At 47.7% G+C, this 23,485-nt stretch overlaps 1 protein-coding gene across 3 annotated transcripts in view; it reads left to right on the top strand.

Annotated features, from left to right (window-relative positions):
* The window catches only part of DHX36 (DEAH-box helicase 36), a 518,365-nt gene that overhangs the window by 193,874 nt on the left and 301,006 nt on the right, over positions 1-23,485 (top strand). For all 3 annotated transcript variants that reach the window (XM_029615334.1, XM_029615333.1, XM_029615335.1), the window contains 2 exons: positions 14,420-14,522; positions 22,260-22,347. In XM_029615334.1, the coding sequence (XP_029471194.1) occupies positions 14,420-14,522; positions 22,260-22,347 (191 nt within the window). The remainder of the gene's footprint in view (positions 1-14,419; positions 14,523-22,259; positions 22,348-23,485) is intronic.

Here is a 23,485-nt window from a genome sequence, read left to right as displayed (position 1 = left end):
GCATGGGTTATTTTTCCCTATATGCATCACCTTGCACTTATCCACATTAAATTTCATCTGCCATTTGGATGCCCAATTTTCCAGTCTCACCAGGTCTTCCTGCAATTTATCACAATTTAACTACTCTGAACAATTTTGTGTCATCTGCAAATTTGATTATCTCACTCGTCGTATTTCTTTCCAGATCATTTATAAATATATTGAAAAGTAAGGGTCCCAATACAGATCCCTGAGGCACTCCACTGTCCACTCCCTTCCACTGAGAAAAGTGCCCATTTAATCCTACTCTCTGTTTCCTGTCTTTTAGCCAGTTTGCAATCCACGAAAGGACATCGCCACCTATCCCATGACTTTTTACTTTTCCTAGAAGCCTCTCATGAGGAACTTTGTCAAACGCCTTCTGAAAATCCAAGTATACTATATCTACCGGTTCACCTTTATCCACATGTTTATTAACTCCTTCAAAAAAGTGAAGCAGATTTGTGAGGCAAGACTTGTCCTGGGTAAAGCCATGCTGACTTTGTTCCATTAAACCATGTCTTTCTATATGTTCTGTGATTTTGATGTTTAAAACACTTTCCACTATTTTTCCTGGCACTGAAGTCAGGCTAACCGGTCTGTAGTTTCCCGGATCACCCCTGGAGCCCTTTTTAAATATTGGGGTTACATTGGCTATCCTCCAGTCTTCAGGTACAATGGATGTTCCCTGTACGTACCAGGATCAGTCCAGACGGTGGGTTATGTCCCCCGTCCAGCAGATGGAGTCAGAACAGAGCTAGAGGGCACCGCCTCCTATACCAGCGCACCCTCTCCTGGAGCTCAGTATCTTTCTGACTCCAGCAGATGTGAGTTGGGGAATCAGTGCTTCCCCAGAGTGACAGATTTTGAGTTTTATTTTTTACTCCTTTGAGTCTATCCTGTCATTTCTTTTGTTGCTAACAATTTGGATCAAGTTATTGAAAAAAAAAAAAAAAAAAAAGTAAAAAGAGAAATTCTTTTCTTGTCAGTAATTTTGAGGAGGCGTGCTCTTGCTCTGTTCTGTCTCCTCCTGCAGCTTGCCTTTACTTACGCTTGGGGTAAGTGTTGATTTATTTCTTTTTCAGCTGTTTTGCTCTGCGTTTGCCGGGACAGCCGGTTTCTGCAGTCCTCCGGCGGTCCCGCGGCCCGGCGACTTTACCTCGGGCCTGGGCGCGCTGGCAGCGGTTTTTCCCGCCGGCGCCTGCGGACCAGTCGGGCGGGTTGTGTCGGCCCGCGGGCCCCCCCGCGCTACTTCTTTATTTTCGGCCCCCCCCGAGGCTCCATCGCGGCGGCGTTTCTTTATTTATGCCGCGCTGGTCTCGTTGCGAGACCTGCGGCGAGGCGGGGTCTCGTCTCTCCAACGAGGGAGTCTGTCAGCACTGCCTCCCCGACGGGGAAGGCATTGCGCACGGCTCGGGTTCGCGTCCAGCGCCCCCCTCTCCGCAGCCAGGGAAGCGAGGGCCGGCCACGTTCTTGGCAATGGCGGGAACGGCGGCCATTTTAGAAGAGGAGTTCAGCGCGGACCACTCTCCGGACGAGAAGGACGCAGTTCGGGGAGCCCCCCGCCTGCACAGGGGCCCCGAGGAGGGCCTGCCTGCCCGGACTCCACAGGGGGATCCTGCCGCTGCGGCTTCCCCCGGTCTGCCGTTTTTTTTCACCGGACTTCATTCTGAAGATGCACACGGCCTATTTGCAGGGCCTGGCGGATCCGGGAGGTGCTCCCGCAGGACCTCCTGCGCCCAAGATTTCCAAGCTCGCGGTCCCCGCCCCCGGGTCCCTGGTTTCACCTGGGACGACCGCAGGAACATCAGCTTTGCCATCCCAGTCGCTTGCGGTGGGAGCGGCTTTCCCCTCGGGTTCTGATCCCTCGGACCCTCCGGATCCTGCGCATTCTGAGGGGCAGGCCGAAGGCGACGATCCGCGAGCTCTGCGCATCTTCCACAAGGAGGAATTGGAGGATTTACTGCAGCGGACCCTGCAAGAGCTCGACCTCGATCCGCCGCCGGATCCTCCGGCACCTGTGGCCCCAGCGGTTGCGACGTGCTCCAAAAAGGGGGACCCGGTTCTGGCTGCCCTCAGGGCTAAGGCTTTCCCGGTCCATGAGTCGTTTCTTCAGCTCCTCACCGGGGAATGGGACTTCCCGGAGGCATCTTTGAAGGTCGCCAGGGCCATGGAGAAATTGTATCCGTTGCCGGAGGATTTCCTGGATCTCGTCAGGTTTCCAAAGGTGGACTCGGCGGTCTCGGCAGTGACCAAGCGACCTACGATTCCAGTTACTGGCGGAACGGCCCTACGGGACACGCAAGACCGCAAGTTGGAGACGTTCTTCAAAAAGGTATTTGAGGTTTCGGCCTTGGGGATGCGGGCCGTCATGTGCGCTTCTTTGACCCAGAGGGCCAGTCTTCTCTGGGTACAGCAGCTCCTAACGTCGCAGCAGTTGCCGCCGGAAGAGGATGCTCAGGCCGACAGCCTGGAATCTGCCATCGCTTACGGGGCGGATGCCCTGTATGACCTCTTTCGCGTCCTGGCCCAGTCCATGGTGTCGGTGGTGGCGGCTCGTAGACTCCTGTGGCTCCGGAATTGGTCTGCGGACACCTCCTCCAAGTCGAGCCTGGGATCCCTTCCATTTCGGGGGAAATTCCTCTTCGGAAATGACCTGGATCAGATCATCAAGTCCCTGGGGGAAAACTCGGTGCATCGTCTACCCGAGGATCGGCAGAGATCTTACCGGTCTTTTGCCTCCACCAGAACCAGGGCTCGGGCACAGCGGCGCTACAGATCGTACCGACAGCCCAGTTCTCGTACAACTTCAAGTAGACCGCAGCAGTGGTCACGCTCCTTTCGAGGGCGGAGGCCCTCGAGGGAGGGCTCGGGGCAGGGGCCCCCCCCCCCCGCCAAATCTGCTCAATGATGCCAGACCGGCCCACTCCTCCTGCCCGCCCATCGGAGGCCGACTCACACAATTCGTCGAGGAGTGGGCAAAGATTACTTCAGACCAGTGGGTCCTGGACACCATCCAATACGGTTACGCCTTGGAGTTTGTCCGCCCCCCTCGGGACAGGTTTCTCTTCTCTCCCTGCGGCTCCGACCTCAAGAGGGTGGCGGTTCAACAGACACTAGACCGGCTGCAAGCCATAGAGGCCATCGTACCCGTTCCCTTCGCAGAGGTGGGCTCGGGCCATTATTCCATCTACTTCGTAGTGCCCAAGAAGGACGGTTCATTCCGGCCCATACTGGATTTGAAGGAGGTGAACCGCTCGCTGCGGGTCAATCGGTTCCGCATGGAAACGCTACGATCCGTGATTGCCGCAGTACATCAGGGCGAGTTCCTGGCTTCCCTGGATCTGACGGAGGCGTACCTGCACATCCCAATACGTCCGGACCACAGGCGTTACCTACGCTTCAAGATTCTCGGTCAACACTTTCAGTTTCGGGCCCTACCTTTCGGACTCGCAACGGCTCCGCGGACGTTCACCAAGATCATGGTGGTAGTGGCGGTGGCACTTCGGAAGGAGGGCATACTAGTGCACCCTTACCTGGACGACTGGCTGGTGCGGGCAAAGTCTTTCTCGCATGGTCAGGCTTCGGTGACCAGGGTTTTGCAGGTGCTTCGCTCCCTGGGCTGGGTGGTGAACCTCCCCAAGAGTTTCCTCGTTCCATCTCAACGCTTGGACTTCCTGGGAGCAACCTTCGACACGCAACTGGGCATGGTGTTCCTGCGTCCGGACAAGGCTCTCTCCCTGAGGGAACACATCCATCGCTTTGCAGCCTTGTCGGATCCTACAGTGTGGAATTATCTTCAGCTTCTGGGAGTGATGGCTTCCACCATCGACATGGTGCCCTGGGCGTTTGCACACCTGCTTCCACTGCAGGCGTCCCTTCTATCTCGCTGGAAACCTGTGTCTCAGGAGTATCAGGTGATTCTGCCCCTCCCTCAGTCGGCTCGGGACAGTCTGAACTGGTGGCTGGTTCCGGCTCACCTGGCCCGCGGCGTCTCGCTCGAGGTTCCCTCTTGGGTAGTAGTCACAACCGACGCCAGCCTCGGGGTTGGGGCGCCGTCTGTGGCCGCAGCGCCACACAGGGGATGTGGTCCCCGGAGGAGGCAAAGTGGCCGATCAATCGTCTGGAGACCAGAGCGGTACGTTTGGCGCTTCAGCGTTTCCTCCCCCTGGTTCGCGACAGGGAGGTACGAGTTCTCTCGGACAACGCAACGACAGTGGCTTACATCAATCGCCAAGGCGGAACGCGGAGCGCCCAGGTCTCCGCGGAAACCACGCTCCTGATGGCATGGGCGGAACTCCACCTTGTACGTCTCGCAGCCTCCCACATCGCCGGGGTGGACAACATCCAGGCGGATTACCTGAGTCGTCAGCGGTTGGACCCCGGCGAATGGTCTCTCTCCACCGAGGCGATGGACCTCCTGGTTCAGCGCTGGGGACCGCCACGGGTGGACTTGATGGCTACCGCCCTCAACGCCAAGGCCCCGCGCTTCTTCAGTCGCAGAAGGGAGCGGGGCGCGGAGGGGGTAGACGCTCTAGCATTACCGTGGCCGACAGGTCAGCTCCTCTATGTATTTCCCCCCTGGCCATTGGTGGGCAAGATCCTCCGAAGAATCGAAAACCACTGCGGTCCAGTAATCCTGGTGGCCCCGGAATGGCCGCGGAGGCCTTGGTTCGCGGATCTACTACACATGGCGGTGGACGGTCCGGTCCGTCTGAGTCACCTTCCACGGCTCCTGCATCAGGGTCCAGTATTTTTTGAGCAGGCGGCACTCTTTTGTCTTGCGGCCTGGCTTTTGAACGGCGCCGACTCCGCCGTCGGGGCTACCCGGAGGCGGTGATTTCAACGATGCTTCGGGCTCGTAAGCCCTCGACCTCGGTTGCCTACGGGCGAGTGTGGAGGGTCTTCGAGTCCTGGTGTGTCGGTCATGGGACCTGTCCGACGGAAGCCACGGTTCCCCTAATCCTTCAGTTTTTGCAGGACGGATTGGATAAGGGCCTAGCATACAATTCTCTCAGAGTACAAGTGGCGGCCCTGAATGCCCTGTTACAGACAGCGGTTTCGCTACCTCTCCAAGCGGATATCGCTCGTTTCCTAAAGGGGGTCAAGCATCTTCGGCCTCCGGTTCAAGATCCCTGCCCGTCATGGAGCCTCAACCTCGTTCTCCGGGCCCTGGCGGGCGCTCCTTTCGAGCCACTACAGGAGGCTTCCCTCAAGGACCTCACTATGAAGACGGTTTTCCTTGTGGCAATTTCTTCGGCTCGTCGCATCTCGGAACTACAGGCTCTTTCCTGCAGGGAACCGTACCTCCGCCTTTCTGAGGCGGGGGTCTCTCTACGTACCGTACCTTCCTTCCTTCCGAAGGTGGTTTCTCCCTTCCATTTGAATCAGACGGTAGATCTCCCGGCTTTTCCTCCAGGGGAAGAAAGGTCCCTTCGTCTTTTGGACGTCAAACGGGCTCTGCTCCGTTACCTGGAAGCTACCAATGATTTCCGAGTTTCCGATCACCTGTTCGTGCTCTGGTCGGGACCTAAGAAGGGCTCCTCCGCATCGAAGACAACGATTGCCCGCTGGATCAAGGGTGCCATCGCGGCATCTTATATCGGAGCTGGTCGTACGCCGCCTACCGGCGTCAGAGCTCATTCTACACGCTCACACGCCGCTTCTTGGGCGGAGTCTCGGTCCGTCTCGCCACAGGAAATCTGCCGGGCGGCGACGTGGAAGTCGTTGCATACCTTTGCTCGGCATTATCGGTTACACCTGCCGCCTTCCGCCCTGGGCTTTTGGCGATCAGGTTCTCCGAGCGGGGCTCTCAGGGGCCCACCCGGTTTAGGGAAGCTTGGGTACATCCCACCGTCTGGACTGATCCTGGTACGTACAGGGAAAAGAAAATTATTCCTTACCTGCTAATTTTCGTTCCTGTAGTACCATGGATCAGTCCAGACGCCCACCACTCTGGGATACTGCGCCCCTGCTCGGATTTATGTGCGTGTTTCTGTCTTCTTTCTACTTTTCCTCTGGTTCTCTATCAGAGTTGTACAGCTCCTCACAAGTTGACTAGGGCGACCTCGTTCTGGGTCTTGCCTCCTAATGGTTCTTGATGTTGATTTACGTCAGGGTTGTTTGATCCAAATTGTTTGTTTTGTGCTCTTTTGGGCTTGGTTATTCATGATACTGAGCTCCAGCAGAGGGTGCGCTGGTATAGGAGGCGGTGCCCTCGAGCTCTGTTCTGACTCCATCTGCTGGACGGGGGACATAACCCACCGTCTGGACTGATCCATGGTACTACAGGAACGAAAATTAGCAGGTAAGGAATAATTTTCTTATTTTAATGATAAGTTACAAATTTTTACTAATAGGTCTGAAATTTCATTTTTTAGTTCCTTCAGAACTCTGGGGTGTATACCATCCGGTCCAGGTGATTTACTACTCTTCAGTTTGTCAATCAGGCCTACCACATCTTCCAGGCTCACCGTGATTTGATCCAGTCCATCTGAATTATTACCCATGAAAACCTTCTCCATTACGGGTACCTCCCCAACATCCTCTTCAGTAAACACCGAAGCAAAGAAATCATTTAATCTTTCCGCGATGGCCTTATCTTCTCTAAGTGCCCCTTTAACCCCTTGATCATCTAACGGTCCAACTGACTCCCTCACAGGCTTTCTGCTTCGGATATATTTAAAAAAGTTTTTACTGTGAGTTTTTGCCTCTACAGCCAACTTCTTTTCAAATTCTCTCTTAGCCTGTCTTATCAATGTCTTACATTTAACTTGGCAGTGTTTATGCTTTATCCTATATTCTTCTGTTGGATCCTTCTTCCAATTTTTGAATGAAGATCTTTTGGCTAAAATAGCTTTTTTCACCTCCCCTTTTAACCATGCAGGTAATCGTTTTGCCTTCTTTCCACCTTTCTTAATGTGTGGAATACATCTGGACTGTGCTTCTAGAATGGTATTTTTTAACAATGACCATGCCTCTTGGACATTTTTTACTTTTGTAGCTGCTCCTTTCAGTTTTTTTCTAACAATTTTTCTCATTTTATCAAAGTTTCCCTTTTGAAAGTTTAGCACGAGAGCCTTGGATTTGCACACTGTTCCTTTTCCAGTCATTAAATCAAATTTGATCATATTATGATCACTGTTGCCAAGCGGCCCCACCACCGTTACCTCTCTCACCAAGTCCTGTGCTCCACTGAGAATTAGATCTAAAATTGCTCCCTCTCTCGTCGGTTCCTGAACCAATTGCTCCATAAAGCTATCATTTATTCCATCCAGGAACGTTATCTCTCTAGCGTGACCCGATGATACATTTACCCAGTCTATATTGGGGTAATTGAAGTCTCCCATTATTACTGCACTACCAGTTTGGTTAGCTTCCCCAAAGTGGTCTCTCACTTCCACCTCAACCAAACCATATCCTTGCCTACCACGGAAGGTTTGAAGAAGTCGGAAGAGGGTCGAATACTACGCCATCTCGACATCGGCAGGCTACTGTCTAGATACCTGGAAATGTCAGAAGCAGTACGAAAGACGGACCCACCTGTTCGTCCTTCACAGCGGGAAGAAGCAAGAGGAAGCAGCCTCACGGGCAACCATCGCCCGCTGGATCAAAGAAGTTATCAAGGCAGCCTACGCAAAAGCAGGGAAACCCACCGCCTCTACGGGTCAAGGCTCACTCTACCAGAGCGCAAGCAGCCTCTTGGGCAGAAACTAGGATGCTGTCGCCTGCAGAGATATGTAAAGCGGCGACGTGGTCCTCCCTCCATACCTTCTCCAGATTCTACCGTCTGGACGTCCAGGCCAGGGAGGACACAGCATTTGCGAGGGCAATCCTTGAACGGACCTCGGGCAGCCTCCCGCCCAGTCCGGGAGTAGCTTTTGTACATCCCACTTGTTTTGAGTCCATCTACTACACGCTAGGAAATGTTGAGATTACTTACCTGATAATCTCCTTTTCCTTAGTGTATGCAGATGGACTCAGCATCCCGCCCGGCTGCCGGTATACATGGGGATTCACCGACTCACGGTAAGCCATGTTTTTTTCTTATAATAGGGCATCCACCCTGCCGGGTGTCGACGCCTTCCGGTTGAGAACACTGGCGGTCTCCAGCTATCATCAATCGGTCAGGGTAATCCTGTTCATTTATTCGATCGGTCAGCTACAGATATGTCCATAAAGCTTTTGCAAGGAAGATTACTGAATTGCTGCACTTCCTGCGGGGGTATATGTACCCGTGCTGACGTCAGATCCGTCTCCAACTGGTAGCACGAGCACACTATACCCACTTGTTTTGAATCCATCTGCATACACTAAGGAAAAGGAGATTATCAGGTAAGTAATCTCAACATTTTGGCTACTAATATATGAGCTTGGGCAGCCTTCAGTTTGTGGGCAAGATATGTTCCTGCTTTATTGCCACCCTTAAAGTATTGCTGTTTTAATAGATTAAGGTTATGGCTGATAGCGGTATCATCGATCGCTCTCAAGGAATCCCGAACCCTCAGCATATTTTGGTATATGTTTGTTGATAAAGAGATCTTATGTTGCTGTGTTAGATGATCGAGCTCTTGCAACAGAGATCTACGGTGCTGTTCCCGTGCCTTATTACAATATGCAGCTCTCACTATGAATAGGCCCCTTATGACAACCTTAGATCATTCCCATAGTGCCGTATATGTCATGTCCTCAGTTCTATTAAGATCAAAACAAGTTTGAATTTGATTATCCAGTTTACGAACAAAATCACTGTCACGTAGCAGGCTTTAATTAAGCTGCTATGTACGCAGCCCACTATCGGGTTCTTGCAAATTAATCTCCATTCATATGGAGGCATGGTCTGACCAATTTATGCTGTCAATACCGAATTTTCAAACAGCATTTTGGATAGTATGGTTAATAAAGAAATAGTCAATACTGGAATATATGCAATGTGGCTTGGAGAAAAAAGTATAAGAACGAGACCTTGGATTTCTTTGGCGCCAAAAATATATTAGGCTCCATCTCTCTAAGAAGTCATGCCAATCCTTCCCCATACCTCTAACTGAAGTACCTCTATATGATGAATCAAATTGGAGTCTCTAACAGCATTGAAATCCCCTCCAATGATAAGTTCTCTGGCTGCATGTTGCTGAAGTACCTTATCTCTGGTTTTTAAAAAGATCACCTGGTTCACATTTGGGAAATATTTATATATTTTATTGATGAGTTTTATATACCGACATACGATCTGAGATATCACATCTGTTTACATTCAGGTACTGTAGATATTTCCCTATCCCCAGAGGGCTTACAATTTAAGTTTGTACCTGAGGCAATGGAGGGTAAAGTGACTTGCCCAAGGTCACAAGGAGCGACAGCAGGACTAAAATCCTGGTCTCCTGGTTCATAGCCCACTGCTCTAACCACTAGGTATATAGTTGGGATCCCACCTTAATTTGAAGCAGCAAATATCTACCATTGGTATCCACTAATTTAAACAGAACTTCATGTACTAAAGAATTTGCAAGAAGAATACCTACCCCTGCATACCGGGAACTCTTAGTACTGGCAGCCCAGTGGGTATTCTGATACTGAAGATTATTTAGAAGTTGCTCGTGTCGCTTTCTGACATGCGTTTCCTGCACAAAAGCCAAGTATGCCCTCTGGGATTGTAACCCTTTTTTGAGCAAGAGTCTTTTTCGCGGGGAGTTCAGACCTTTCACATTAAGGGATATTATACGCGTGGCCATCTTTTAGTTATTAGATTTGGAGCCTATCGTAACCATTAAAACCCCCTGTGAGCTTTGTGTGTTTAGTGTCCCCCTGAACCTCACTGTATATGATATAACATTTCCCTCTGGTAAGAAACATCTCCCATTCAGTTCCCAATCATATTGTAAGAAGCAAAGAGTCCATGTTGTCAACATAGAAAAATTGAAATCAATCCCCCCCCATGGATACCGGATTAGTTATTCTGGGTGAGCCCAGTCCGCTCGAATGAGATCAGGCGCACCCCTTCCCCTCCCCCCCCCCCCCCCCCCAAGGCATTAATGCAATATAAAACATCAATACAAAAGTCTGAAATGAGAATATTTATACATTGTTACAACAACCGTCTGTTTTAAACGACAAGAAATCCTAAGTTATGTGAAAACTTGGAACTAGAAAAATAAGCTTTATGTGTGACCTTTCATATCTGTTGTGTCTCATAAGCCGCATCACAGTAACCCAATCATTCACGTCTCACCGTCTGCCAGTTAGTGCCACATTTCTTCAGCCCTTATTGCTAGCAGATGAATGAGTGGCATCTGATTGTCGTCAAAGGTGTTTGCCCCCCTTACCAGCCCTCTGTCATCTGGGGTGAATGCCATTTTGATGGAAGGCGCAGCCACTTTGGGGGCTTGGAAGGTGGTGGGTAGTTGAGCCTGTTGAAATGCTTCTGCAGCTTCTTCCACAGTCATAATTCTGTAAGTGATGCCCTTTACTTGGAATTGTAATCCGAAAGGGTATGTCCACCTATAGCGGGTTGAACAATCTCGTAGGTTGGCAGTGACTTCCCGTAGTGCATACCTTTTAGAAAGAGTAAGCGGGGCTAGGTCCTGGTAAATCGCCAATTTATTATTTTGCCAATTTATGTCCTTCAGTTGTCTGGCTTGTTCATGGACCTGTATTTTTTGTGTAGTGAAAGCAGAGAATGATGTGTCTGGGCCTGGAATCTCTGCGTGACCCAAGAGCACGATGTGCCCTGTTTGGTTAATATCGGAAGGAGAGATAGTAGCATTATCTTCTTCCTTTTCGCCTTGATTAAGGATGAAAGCACATATTGCTGTGCTACAGCATGCGCATCTGAATATTCTTCGTTTTCTGGAATGCCTCTGCGCATGTTGTCCCTTCTATTCCTGTTCTCTAAATCTTCTAACTTGTCGGATAGAACAGAGATTTCGGATCGAAGGGTCGCTTGCTGTGTGGTAAATTGGTGAAGGGTTTCGCTGTGTTGGTCAACCCTTATATCTGTCTTGTCTACCCGATTTCCCAACACGCTGAAATCTTCCTTCAGATCCGCCATGGCCGCCATGAGGCTGGACCTTTGCTGACGTAGTTCAGATCTCAGTTCTACGAACCAATTTCGCATCTCATCCTTGATCAGTAAGTCGGGGTGAATACTTTCCCCTACCGGACTATCGCCGTGGGATGCCTCTTGTAGTTCATCAGAGCAATCGGAGTAGTTAGTCATCTCGGTGCCTGTTTCAGGCCCCAATTGTGCCGCCAACTTCCCATATGAGAACTGTTTCAGGTCAGCGGTTTTTCTTTTGGATGCCATTAAAAGTGGTAGGGATGTTAATTAGTGTGGAAATCCTTCCTGGGAGGAAATAGGGTTAAATAACGCTATATTTGGACGGTTGTAAGGCCTGTGGAGGACGGAGCACCATTCTCAAACGTCTGTTCTCATCAGCCGCGAAAGAGCGCCCCCAGCTATCTACTTTTCTAATGATCTATTCACCATCTACAATGGCCATCCTAACGCTTCTCTCCTGGACACTGTCCCCTGGAGACACATCCTCTGTATGAAAGGATAAAGCATCACTTGGTGGGCGGTCCTAGGTGCAGGGTCATTTTCTGCACCCCAGGGTGATGGTCTCCTGCCAGGTGACCTTGCTTCTCCCAAGGGCTGCTAGATTGGAGTTGTGACCACTCTACTATATCACTGAAGGTCTCCCCTATATATACCTCTCTGTCTGCCTCAGCTCCTCCAGGTGTGCCACTCTGGCCTCCACAGATTGGACTTGATCTTTAAGAGCCAGGAACTCTTTGCACTGGGTGCACATATACAACCTCTCACTAACAGATGGGTAATTATACATGTGGTACTCTGCAAAAGACTGTATGACCACCATCTTACTGCTGGGTTTCTGTCTGCATCTTAATTTGTTGAATTGATATTCTTAAAGGCTGATTAAGGAGTAGTTAAGTTTTAATTTAAGGTTTGTTAAATGTGATTCATTTTTTTAAATTGGGTATCCCTCTTTTTTAAACCTATCATTCTTAAATTTGATAACTAGGTGATTGTTAGTGAATGATCAGCAACAAACTAAAATTAGTAACTAAAATCAGGGTTAATTGAATTATTTTTATTGACTTATTTTGAAGACTGTCTTCCTAGTAGGGTAATAATCAATAGATAGAAAAAGATACAGATATAGATATATCTCTATATATTTATATTTATTTCAGTATATCAAAAAATGAGACATGTGTGGATGGGAGATTTATTTATTTATTTTAAGTTTTTCTATACCGGCATTCGCGATGGATATCGCATCATGCCGGTTTACAATTAACAAGTGGAGAAGGAACAAAATAATAATAAATAATAATAATAAACATTAAACAAGTGAAGACAAAAGATTGCAGTTACAATAAAACAAGGGAGTTACACAACTTGGAACAGAGAGAGAAGCTAGGATTTTAAACATAGATAACAAATATGCCAATGGAAAATGGAAATCAAGGTAGTTACCTAGAATGGAAGATGGAAATCAAGGTAGTTACCTAGAAACCAGTATTCTCAGATCAATAAGTGACCTTTGCAAACTCACAATTCTAACACTTTCAAACAACCTCTCTTACTAGCTCAGAAAATGTCTATTCTCCTACCACACAAACAATTCTAACACTGGCAATACTAACCTTAAATCGTTTAGATAGACATGGTTTAATAGGACACAGCATGGATTTACTCAACAGACGTCTTGCCTCAAATCTTTTTTGAAGGGGTGAATAAACATATGGACAAAGGTGAACTGGTAGATGTGGTGTATTTGGATTTTCAGAAGGCGTTCGACAAGTCCCTCATGAGCGGCTTTTAAGAAAACTAAAAAGTCATGGGATAGGAGGCGTTGTCCTTTTGTGTATTGCAATCTGGTTAAAAAGACAGGAAACAGTGAGTAGGATTAAATGGTTTGTTTTTACAGTGGAAAAAGGTAAACAGTACAGGGCCTCAGGGATTTGTACTTGGACCGGTGTTTTTTTTAATATATTTATAAATGATCTGGAAAGGGGTATGATGAAATTTGCGGATGACACCAAATTATGCAGAGTAATTAAATCTCAAGCAGATTGTGATGAGTTGCAGGAAGACCTTGTGAGACTGGAAGATTGGGCTTCCAAATGACAGATGAAATTTAATGTGGACAAGTGCAAGGTGATGCATATATGGAAAAATAACCCTTGCTATAGTTACACAATGTTTGGTTCTATCTTAGAAGTTACCACCCAGGAAAGAGAACTAGGCGTCATAGTGGCTAATACATTGAAGTCATCTGCTCAGTGTGCTGTGGCAGTCAAAAAAAAAAAAAAAAGAAAGCAATCAGAATGTTAGGAATTATTAGGAAGGGAATGGCAACTAAAACAGTGGATGCCATAATGCCTCTCTATCGCTCCATGATACCACCATACCTTGAATACTGTGTGCAATTGTGGTCGCCACATCTCAATGATATAGTTTGACTGGAGAAAGTGCAGTGAAGGGCGACCAAAATAACAAGGGCATGGAACGGCTCCCCTATGAGGAAAAGCTAAAGAAGTTAGGGATGTTCAGTTTGGAGAAGAGATGACTGAGAGGGGATATGATAGAGGTATGCAAAACCATGAAAGGTCTTGAACAGATTAATGTAAATCGGTTATCTACTCAGATAATAAAAGGACTGTGGGGCACTCCATGAAGTTAGGAGAAAAGTCTTTTTCACTCAGCACATAGATAAGCTCTGGAATTAATTGCCAGAGGATATTGTTACAGTAGTTAGTGTAACTGGGTTTAAAAAAAGTTTGGATACGTTTCTAGAGGAAAAATCCATAACTGCTATTAATTAATAAGCAATAGTAGCTTAAGGTTTATTTAATGTTTGGGTACTTGTCAGGTACTTGACTTGGATCGGCCACTGTTGGAAACAGGATGCTGGGCTTGATGGACCCTTGGTCTGACCCAGTATGGCATATCTTATGTAGCAAACAATATAAACAGCCAGTAATAGTTTAAACGCCAAGAAAATATTTTTTTCTCAAGATTTAAGTGCTTCTTCCCAGCAAATCCAAACTTTCTACCAGCAGATAAATGTTCCCCTCTCAGCAACTACAAAAATTGTTACTTTAAAATTATTTAAGAAAATATACTTTACATTTGTCTATTTCCACTTCAGAATGAAGCCCCAGAGCTGCTGATAGTTTTTCTGTTTATTATACATGATTTTCTATACCCGGATTAGATTCCTATTAAACTCCCATTGCACTTTCTGATTTTGAAATCTTATATTTCAGGGACTTGTTTTTTAAAAATGATTAGTTGACATTCTGTCTACTTGTACACTATAGAAGAATGCTCTTGAGGTCTCTCCAGCGTCTTATAATTTATGACTAACTGCAGGTATTCCTCAAGTACCATTGATGCACTAGAGATGATAGATGATGAAAAGGTTGACCTTAACTTGATTGCTGCACTTATCTCGCACGTTGTTCTGAAAAAGGAGGTGAGGTTTTTGCTTATTACATGTATTTGTTTGGTACTAGTTGCTTTCATGCCCTCCCTATTATAGCATTTCAGTGTGAGAACCTCTCAAGAAATAGCAAGCACTCGTGAAACCTAATTGTTTGAAACATTTTTTTTCTTAAACGTTAAACATGCAGGAGTCTCTCTTCATGGGACAACCCACTGTATTTTCTCATCTATCTGTGGTTCACTGTTGCTCCCGCAGAGGAGAAAGGAGATAAAACTGTAATGGAGAAAATGCGGCAAATATTTGGATTGTGTTTGTAAAGACGAAGAAATCAGAAGTTGATTGGCCTATTGTGAAGAAGATTGCAAAGATGGCTTTGTTCCTTTGAAAAAGCCTGGATTGTTATGAGAATAGTGGTTTTGTAGCTGCTTAGTAGAAGTGGGTAGTACTTGGGAAGGTTAGAGTAAGAATGGGAAAAAATACAGGATTTCCTAGCATGTAGCCAGATGGACTCAGGACCAATGGATTATATGCTCCCCTGCTAGCACTTGGAGACGGAGTCAGGTTTCAAAGCTGACGTTACTTTAGATATACCCCTGCAGTGACCTCAGCCCTTCAGTATCTCTCCATCTCCTAGCAGATGTAGAAGTGCTTTCTCTACCGAGATTGCAATACATGTTGGAGGAAAATTTACCTATAAATTGGAGAAAGATTGAGCCATGCTCTCCTGCGGTGATACCTAAAGGTCCCTCCCCCAGTCGTGAATTCCTGTGACAATTTACGAGATCCCTCAGAGGTATGTCTTGGTCTGGTAGCTGGTTACCGGTGTGAACTTTGCTGCTGAAGCAGCTGAAAGGCAGCAGGTGCAGGAAGTCTAGCGCGGCGGTGACGGCCAAAGCCCTGTCCTCTCTCGCAGCCGGAGACCATCTCTGTAGTCAGCTGGTAAGCACTGAGCCCAGGTAAGGTAGCCTGAATTCAGTGCCGGGAAAAATAGTGTAAACTATTCTAAAGATCAAAATCGTAGAGCATATAGAAAGACATGGTTTAAAGGAACATAGTCAACATGGATTTACCCAAGGGAAGTCTTGCCTAACAAATATGCTTCATTTTTTTGAAGGGATTAATAAACAGAAGGTGTTTGACAAAGTCCCTCATGAGAGACTTCTAAGAAAACTAAAAAGTCTTGAGATAGGAGGCGATGTCCTTCCGTGGATTACAAAACTGGTTAAAAGACAGGAAACAGAGAGTAGGATTAAATGGTCAATTTTCTCCCAGGACAAGCAGGATGGTAGTCCTCACATATGGGTGACATCATCAGATGGAGCCCTGTCATGGAATACTTTTGTCAAAGTTTCTAGAATTTGACTGGCATACTGAGCTTGCCTAGTATGCCACTAACCCTGTGGCCACACGGGGTCCCCTTTCAGTCTCTTTCTTTTCCACGCAGCAGTTGCCCCGCAGTTAAGGAGCTCTGTGAGAATTTTTCCTCACGGAAAAAATTCGAAGACCATCTTCGTTATTTCACCCTCACCGGGGTCCCCTATCATGCTCTGTTCCCTCCAGCGCTCGGTAAGTGTATCCCCTGCGATTTGCTGTTGGTTCCTGGCGGCATACCCCTTGGTGCCCGACAGTCACTGACCGCGTGCTACTTTTGTTCGGCATGGCGACCGGGTTTAGAAAATGCCCCGAGGATCCGAGGACTATGTCTATAATGACTTGCACAATGTTTGTGTTTTGTGTCTAGGGCCTTTGCACGATGTCTGGCGCTGCCCCAGTTGTGCACAAATGTTCCCCAAAGGCCGGTGCTCTCAACTGGAAAAGATGGAGCATTTTTTGCTTCTAAACGCTCTGCTCCATCGACTCCAGTACAAGGTGCACCAGCCAGAGAGGGTCCATCTACTTCGGAGAAAAGCCGCCAGGAACACCGTGGAGCGGGTGACCATCCGTCACCGACCCCTTCAAAGACATCAGCATCATCGTCCTCTGTGCCGGAGAAGGACTGGACCGAGCACCGTGGGAAACACCGGCACTGATGGACTTCTACACCAGCCTTCAGGGAGGAGTTGGACAGACTGGTCCAACAGTTAGTGCTGAACATCCTTTGGGGCTTCCAGTTGCCACCAGCGCTGGCCCCCATACCGGAACCAGCACCCTCGATGTTCACACCGCTCCTCGAGCGCTTGGACACCCTTATCGGTGCCCTGCCGACTCAACCTGTACCATCAGACACACTACCACAGAGTCGACCATCGAGGCCTCCATAGATCCCGATTCCCATTCCAGGTTCCTCTGAGGAGGAAGAGGCAACTTCCGGTCCGATCCCTGCATGGGATCCACCGATGCCGGAACCCATTCCAGGACCTTCGGGTGTATCGGTGCCTAAGCGCACCCCATCTACCTCGATGCCAGCACCGCCTCCTTCGAAGTCGGTGCCACCCTCCATCGATGCCACCTCACCATCCATCGATGGCTTCCCGCCCTCTTTCTTTGGCATCCTTCCTCCCTCAGGAAGCCCAGTGGCAGAGGGAAAAACTCCCTATGATCCATGGGAGGATGCATTCTCTGGCCATTCCTCACAAGCTTCCGATGAATTGCTCTCAGAGCCTTTACCCCCAGAAGAAAGGCGTTGTTCTCTTCTGGAAGACCTCTCCTTTGCCAGCTTTGTCAAGGAGATGTCTTAAACTATCCCATTTCTACTGGTAATGGAGGAAGACGCTCACCACAAGATGTTGGAGGTCTTGCAGTTTGTAAATGCTCCAAAAGAGGTAATGGCTATACCAGTACACGAAGTTCTTCTTGACCTCTTGCACCACCTGTGGGACCATCCGGGTACTTTACCTCCAGTCAACAGAAAGACGGATGCTACGTACCTGGTCCAACAAACCCCAGGATTTCAGAAAAGCCAATTGCCCCACCATTCTGTAGTGGTGGAATCAGCCCAAAGAAGGCTAAAAAATCCTGTCCACACTCCTCTGCTCCTCCTGGAAAGGAACAGAAGGCATTGGATGCATTGGGGCGCAGAGTCTTTCAAGGGTCCATGTTAATAGCGTGATCAGCAGCGTACCAATTATACATGACCCAATATAATAGGAATCTCTGGAAACAAGTCCAGGAATTCACAGAGACCTTACCACAGCAACATCAAGAGAACTTGTCCTCCATCCTGCAAAAGGTTTGGAAGGCAGGGAAACACAAGGTTAGAGCTGCTTACAACTGTTTTTGAAACAGCATCCAGAGTCACGGCAGTGGGCATCAGTGCTAGAACGCTGCGCTGGCTCAAGGCCTTAGACCTATACCCCGGAGGTGCAGGACAAACTTGCAGATCTTCCCTGCACAGGAGAAAACCTGTTCGGGGACAAGATCCAAGACGCAGTGGCCCAGTTAAGACCATCATGAGACCGTGCATCAACTGTCACCTCAGATACATCCTCTGTAGCCTGCAGGGGCACACTTAGGGACAGTAGAAAACAATTCTACAGACCACGCAGGTAATATCCTCCCACGTCCCATGCTCGACCAGCTCGGGCCCTTCAGAGAGGACACGCACGCCAAGACGAGAACTCCTAGAGAGTGACCAGCTCCACAAGCTGGTCCTGCAACTGGATTTTGACTCCCTTCCAGATAGCAGCAGCAGCAGCCACCCCCCCCCCCCCTCGCCCCCCCCCCCCCCCCCCCGATCCCACAACCTAGTTCACCAGTGGGAGGCCACCTCTGCCAATTTGTAACCAATTGACGCCCAATTACCACGGACTAATGGGTACTGTCCATCATAACCCACGGTTACCATCTACATTTTCAGCTGTACCCCCGGACTCCCCACCCATTCCAGCATGGAGCCGAGACGATCACACAGTACTTCTCGAGTCAGAGCTCTCGACCCTTCTGTCTGCCATGGCCGTAGAACCGGTTCCCTCGACTCAGCAGGGGAGAGGGTTCTACTCCCAGTATTTTCTAATCCCAAAACAGACTGGTGGCCTCCGGCCTATTCTGGATCTCTGTGCCTTGAAACACATTTCTTCACAAGAAACAGTTCAGAACGGTTCCCTAGGCACCATGCTCCCTCTCCTACAACAGGGGGATTGGCTCTGCTCTTTGGCCCTTCAAGTCGCTTATGCCCATATTGCAATCTTCCCTCCTAATAGCAAATACCTGCGATTTATAGTGGGACACGGGCACTATCAATACAAGGTACAGACATTCAGCTTGGCCACGGCGCCCCGAGTGTTCACGAAATGCCTGGCAGTCATGGCTGCACAGTTATGCCGCAAGGGCGTCCATGTCTTTCCATATCTAGTCTGGCTCATAAAAAGCCAGTCCAGAGAAGTGGCCCTAGACTCCCTCGGTCTCACCATACAGCTTCTACACTTATTGGGGTTTCTGATCAACTATCCAAAATCCCACTTGACACCATCTCACCATCTCTCCTTTATAGGAGCAGACCTGGACACCAGGGTGGCCAAGGGGTTCGTACCCGACAAACAGCCTTGGCTCGCCAATTACTCACGTTGCTCGGACGTATGGCGTCAAGAGTCCACGTCATCCCAATGGCATGCCTAGCCATGAGACTGGGTACAGTGGACTCTAAAATCTCAGTGGCACCAAGCAACTCAGCCGCTATCGTTCCTTGTAACCCAAACAGCTTCGTCTGTCCCTTACTTGGACGCACAAGGCCAACTTACAAACAGGTCTTCCCTTCAAGCAACCAGCTCCTCAGGTGACCTTAACCACGGACGCCTCCAACCTAGGTTGGGCAGCCCATGTCGAAGGCCTTCAAATCCAAGGGACTTGGACAAAGCCAAAGCAACCTATCAGATCAACTTTCTAGAGCTTCGAGCGATGCGGTACGCCCTTTATGCATTCAGGGACTGCCTATCCAACAAGGTAGTCTTGATTCAGACAGACAACCAAGTAGCGATGTGGTACCTGAACAAATGGGGGCACAGGCTCTTATCTACTCTGCTAAGAAGCGGCGCAGATTTGGGCATGGGCCCTGTCGCATTCCATACTACTGCAAGCCACTTATCTGGCAGGCACACAGAATGCAGTGGCGGACCGCCTCAGCCGGAATTTCCAGCCCCATGAGTGGTCTCTGGATCCCTCTGTTCGGGCAGAATCTTCCACCGGTGGGGTCAGCTAGACATCGACCTCTTTGCGTCCAATCAGAACCGCAAAGTGGAACGATTCTGCTCCCTACACAGGGACCGAAGAGCACCAACCATGGATGCTTTCGCCCGCCCCTGGAACACAGACCTGCTATATGCGTACCCTCCGATTCCGCTAATAAGCAAGACTCTCATGAAGTGAGGCTCAATGATACTCATAGCCCCGTATTGGCCACGCCAAGTCTGGTTTCCCATACTTTTTGACCTCTCTGTCCAGGAACCCATTCGCCTGGGCATGGCGCCCAACCTCATAACACAGAATCACGGCAAGTTGCGCCACCCGGACCTCCAGACCCTTTCCCTGATGGCCTAGAAGTTGAAAGGTTGATACTACAGCCCCTCAATCTTTCTAGTAGCGTCACGAAAGCCTCCACGCGGAAGTCTTACTGCTATAGGTGGAAGAGGTTTACCTTGTGGTACACACAGAAAGGCTTTGATTCCTTTTCTTGCCCCACACCAAAACTCTGACACTCTGGCACCTCTCGGAATCTGGTCTCCAGTCTTCCTCCATACGAGTACACCTCAGTGCCATCTCTGCTTACCATCAAGGAATAGGGGATGCCCCGATAACGGCACAACCCCTTCAGTGCTACTTAATTGGTTTGAAATTGCTTGTTTATTATTTTGCTGGCTCTGACTGATGGGAAGGATCTATATTGTGTCCCTTTACTTCAGATATGTGGCCAAGACACAGGGCCAGATTGAACTCTTTGTATTTAATTTGTTGTGCAATTGTTCCTTGAGCTCTGCAGTTCATAGTTCAAACGTTTTTGGCTTAATTTGTGGATTTTGCCATCAAATGTATGCTCCATTAGTTATTTAGAAAAAATGAAATCCAAGCTTTTGCATCACATTCAGATATTAGAAACTGCAGCCTAACCGGATGTTTGAACATGTGATTTCTGTCTTGTTTACTGTATAATAAATGAAAAGGTAATTTACATTTTAGGAAAACTTCCTGTTCTTGGGAAAGTGGTTATGTGTATTGTCTTAAGTGTGTGTGTTGGAGATTTTACCTCTAGTTAGCACAGTAAACCTGCTCTACTACTACTAATCATTTTTATAGTGCTACTAGACGTATGTTGTCCGGTATAAAAACATATTAATGACAGTCTCTTCTTAACAGAACTTGTAGTCTAATCAAGACTATAAGTACAGGGAAAAAGACTGAGAATTTCATTTATTAAGATAATGGTTAAAATCAACATGGCTCTGAGCAGGATAATTGGGGTAAAGATTTAAAAGTGACCTCAAAGTGTGCCTTTAGACTGGATTTGAATAAAGCCAGGGGGGGAGTATGACTCGTCAGCTTGGGAAGACTGTTCCAAGCATATGGTGTAGCAAGGTGAAAAGCGCAAAGTTAGGAGTTGGCAGAGAAAAAGGCATAGGTATGAGTGACTTGCCCAGTGAGCGGAGTTCGTGAGGAGAGGTGTAGCGGGAGAAGAGAAGTGAGATAGTAAGGAGCTGCAGAGTGAATAGTCTTCTAGGTGAATAAGAAGAGCTTGAACTGTATGAGGAAACAGGGAGCTAATGTTATGACTTGACAAGAGGGGTTATAGAAGTAGAACTTTGTATAAGAAATTACCCAGCTGATTTTTGGATAGCTGAAGAGAAAGCTGGCTCATTAAGAGACCTGTGAGAAGCAAGTTGCACTAGTCTAAGCGGGAGGTGATGAGAGAGTAAATCTGACTTCTGGTAGTGTTCAGAGAAGAAGGGATGGATTTTGCGAATGTAATAGAGAAACATATTTTAGCAGTGTTTTGGATATGTGTAAAAGAGAGGAGAGTCTAAGATGACACCAAGATTATGAGCTGAGGTGACTGGGAGGATGACAGTGTTATCCTCAGAAATACAGGGAAAAAAGCATATGGGTTTGGGGCGGGGGGGGGAGAAAAAGATGAGTTCTTTCTTGGTCATTTTGCATTTAAACTGTCAATGGAATATCCAAGCAACAATGTCAGACTGAGATTTGGGACTAGATTCCTGATGAAGTTACTGGTATATAGCAGTAGGAATGGAGGAAGTCGGCATAAAGATGTAGTGATAAGAGCACCAAGGGAATTAGTATAGAAAGAGACGAGAAGAGGACATAGGAGAGACCCCTCAGCCCACTAATTGTTAGTAGGATGACAGTAATGGAGGATCTGCCAGAGAGCACACTAAAGTACAAAGGGAGAGAAACGAAGGGAACCAAAACAGGATGGAGTCCTGAAATCCAAGTGAGGACAGAGAATGCCTTTGGTTTTAGCCATAAATAGGTCATTGGAGACTTTGGCAAGGGCTGTTTCTGTGAGATGTAGAGGACGAAAACTAGTCTGGAGTGGATCGACAATGGCTTGAGATGAGAAAGACAGCAGAGGTGAGCAATATGTTTGAGTAGTTTAGATCTGATAGGGAGGACAATAGTTAGCAGGGCAGGTAGAGTCCAGTGAGGGATTTTTCAGGAGTGGCGTGATCACAGCATGTTTGAAGGCAGCAGGAACAGTTGTAATGGAAAATGACAGATGGAAGGAATGACTGCAGGGGAAATAGAGTTTGATTAGAAGAACAAATAGTAAATATAGCGATGTATGGATATGTAACAACTAATATTTTTACTTTAATATAGGATGGTGCGATATTGGTGTTTCTCCCAGGATGGGACAACATTAGCACTTTACATGAACTTTTGATGTCACAAGTCATGTTTAAGTCAGGTATGTTAATTTCATATGTCAATTTTTTGACTAGTATGCATATATTCTTCAAGAATAAGTGGGATTAATCAGCCTTGCAATAGGTGACATCATCCAGTGACACCAGCAGGAAGCATTTCTTAGCTTTGGAAAAGCCTAAAATGAACTTGTGGCATGTTTGGAAGATCCATATAGCTGCTGTTGATCATGACCTGCTCAAATTTTTGTCTGTGGACATTGACAAATGCATTTTTCTTCTCAGAGTGAAAAAGGTTTTCTTTTGTTTTTCTTCGGGTTTTTTTTTTTTTTTTTTACTACCATGCTTTTAAAGTTAGTGATGATTTTGTCACTTTTATAAGTATTGTCTTTCCTTTTTTTAATGCAGTTACTTTATAGAAATGACAGCAGAAGAAGACCAAACGGCCCATCCAGTCTGCCCAGCAAGCTTTCGCACTTTTTTTTTCTCTCACATACTTATGTTTCCCTTGGCTCTTAGTAACCTTTTTTATTCTATTTCCCTTCCACGCCCGCCATTAATGTAGAGAGCAGTGTTGGAACTGCATCTAAGTGAAATAGCTTAATTAGTTAGGGGTATTAACCACCGCAATAAGCAAGCTACACCCATGCTTATCTGTTTATCCAGACTATGTAATTCAGTTCTTGTTGATTGTTGCCTGAATCTGAGAGATTTCTCGTCTTCATGAGGCCTAGTACAGAAATTTTAGGTGGCCTTTTTTCAGCATACCTGTTTTTCTAAGTGTCTGAGAAAAAGGCCAACAGCTTCGAGTATTGCAGTCACTAGGTGGCCATTACTGACCACTAACAGGCCGATACAGAAAAACGCACGGGAGAGCCGGCGAGCACCGGCTCTCCCAGCGCGCACAGGCCACTCTCCTGGGCGCACGATTCAGGAGGGTGGCCTATGCAAATTAGGGCCTGCAGTAAAAAGAGGCACTAGGGACACTAGCGCGTCCCTAGCGCCTCCGTTTTGACAGGAGCGGCGGCTGTCAGCGGGTTTGACAGCCGACGCTCAATTTTGCCGGCGTCTATTCTCAAACCCGCTGATAGCCATGGGTTTTGTTTTTTTTTAATTTTTGGGGCCTCAGACTTAATATCGCTATGATATTAAGTCGGAGGGTGTACAGAAAAGCAGTTTTTT

Source organism: Rhinatrema bivittatum, chromosome 9 (assembly GCF_901001135.1).
Source record: "Rhinatrema bivittatum chromosome 9, aRhiBiv1.1, whole genome shotgun sequence".
NCBI classification, from domain to species: domain Eukaryota; kingdom Metazoa; phylum Chordata; class Amphibia; order Gymnophiona; family Rhinatrematidae; genus Rhinatrema; species Rhinatrema bivittatum.
The sequence above is the reverse complement of the archived record's forward strand: the minus strand, read 5'-3'. Positions and strand labels throughout refer to the sequence as shown.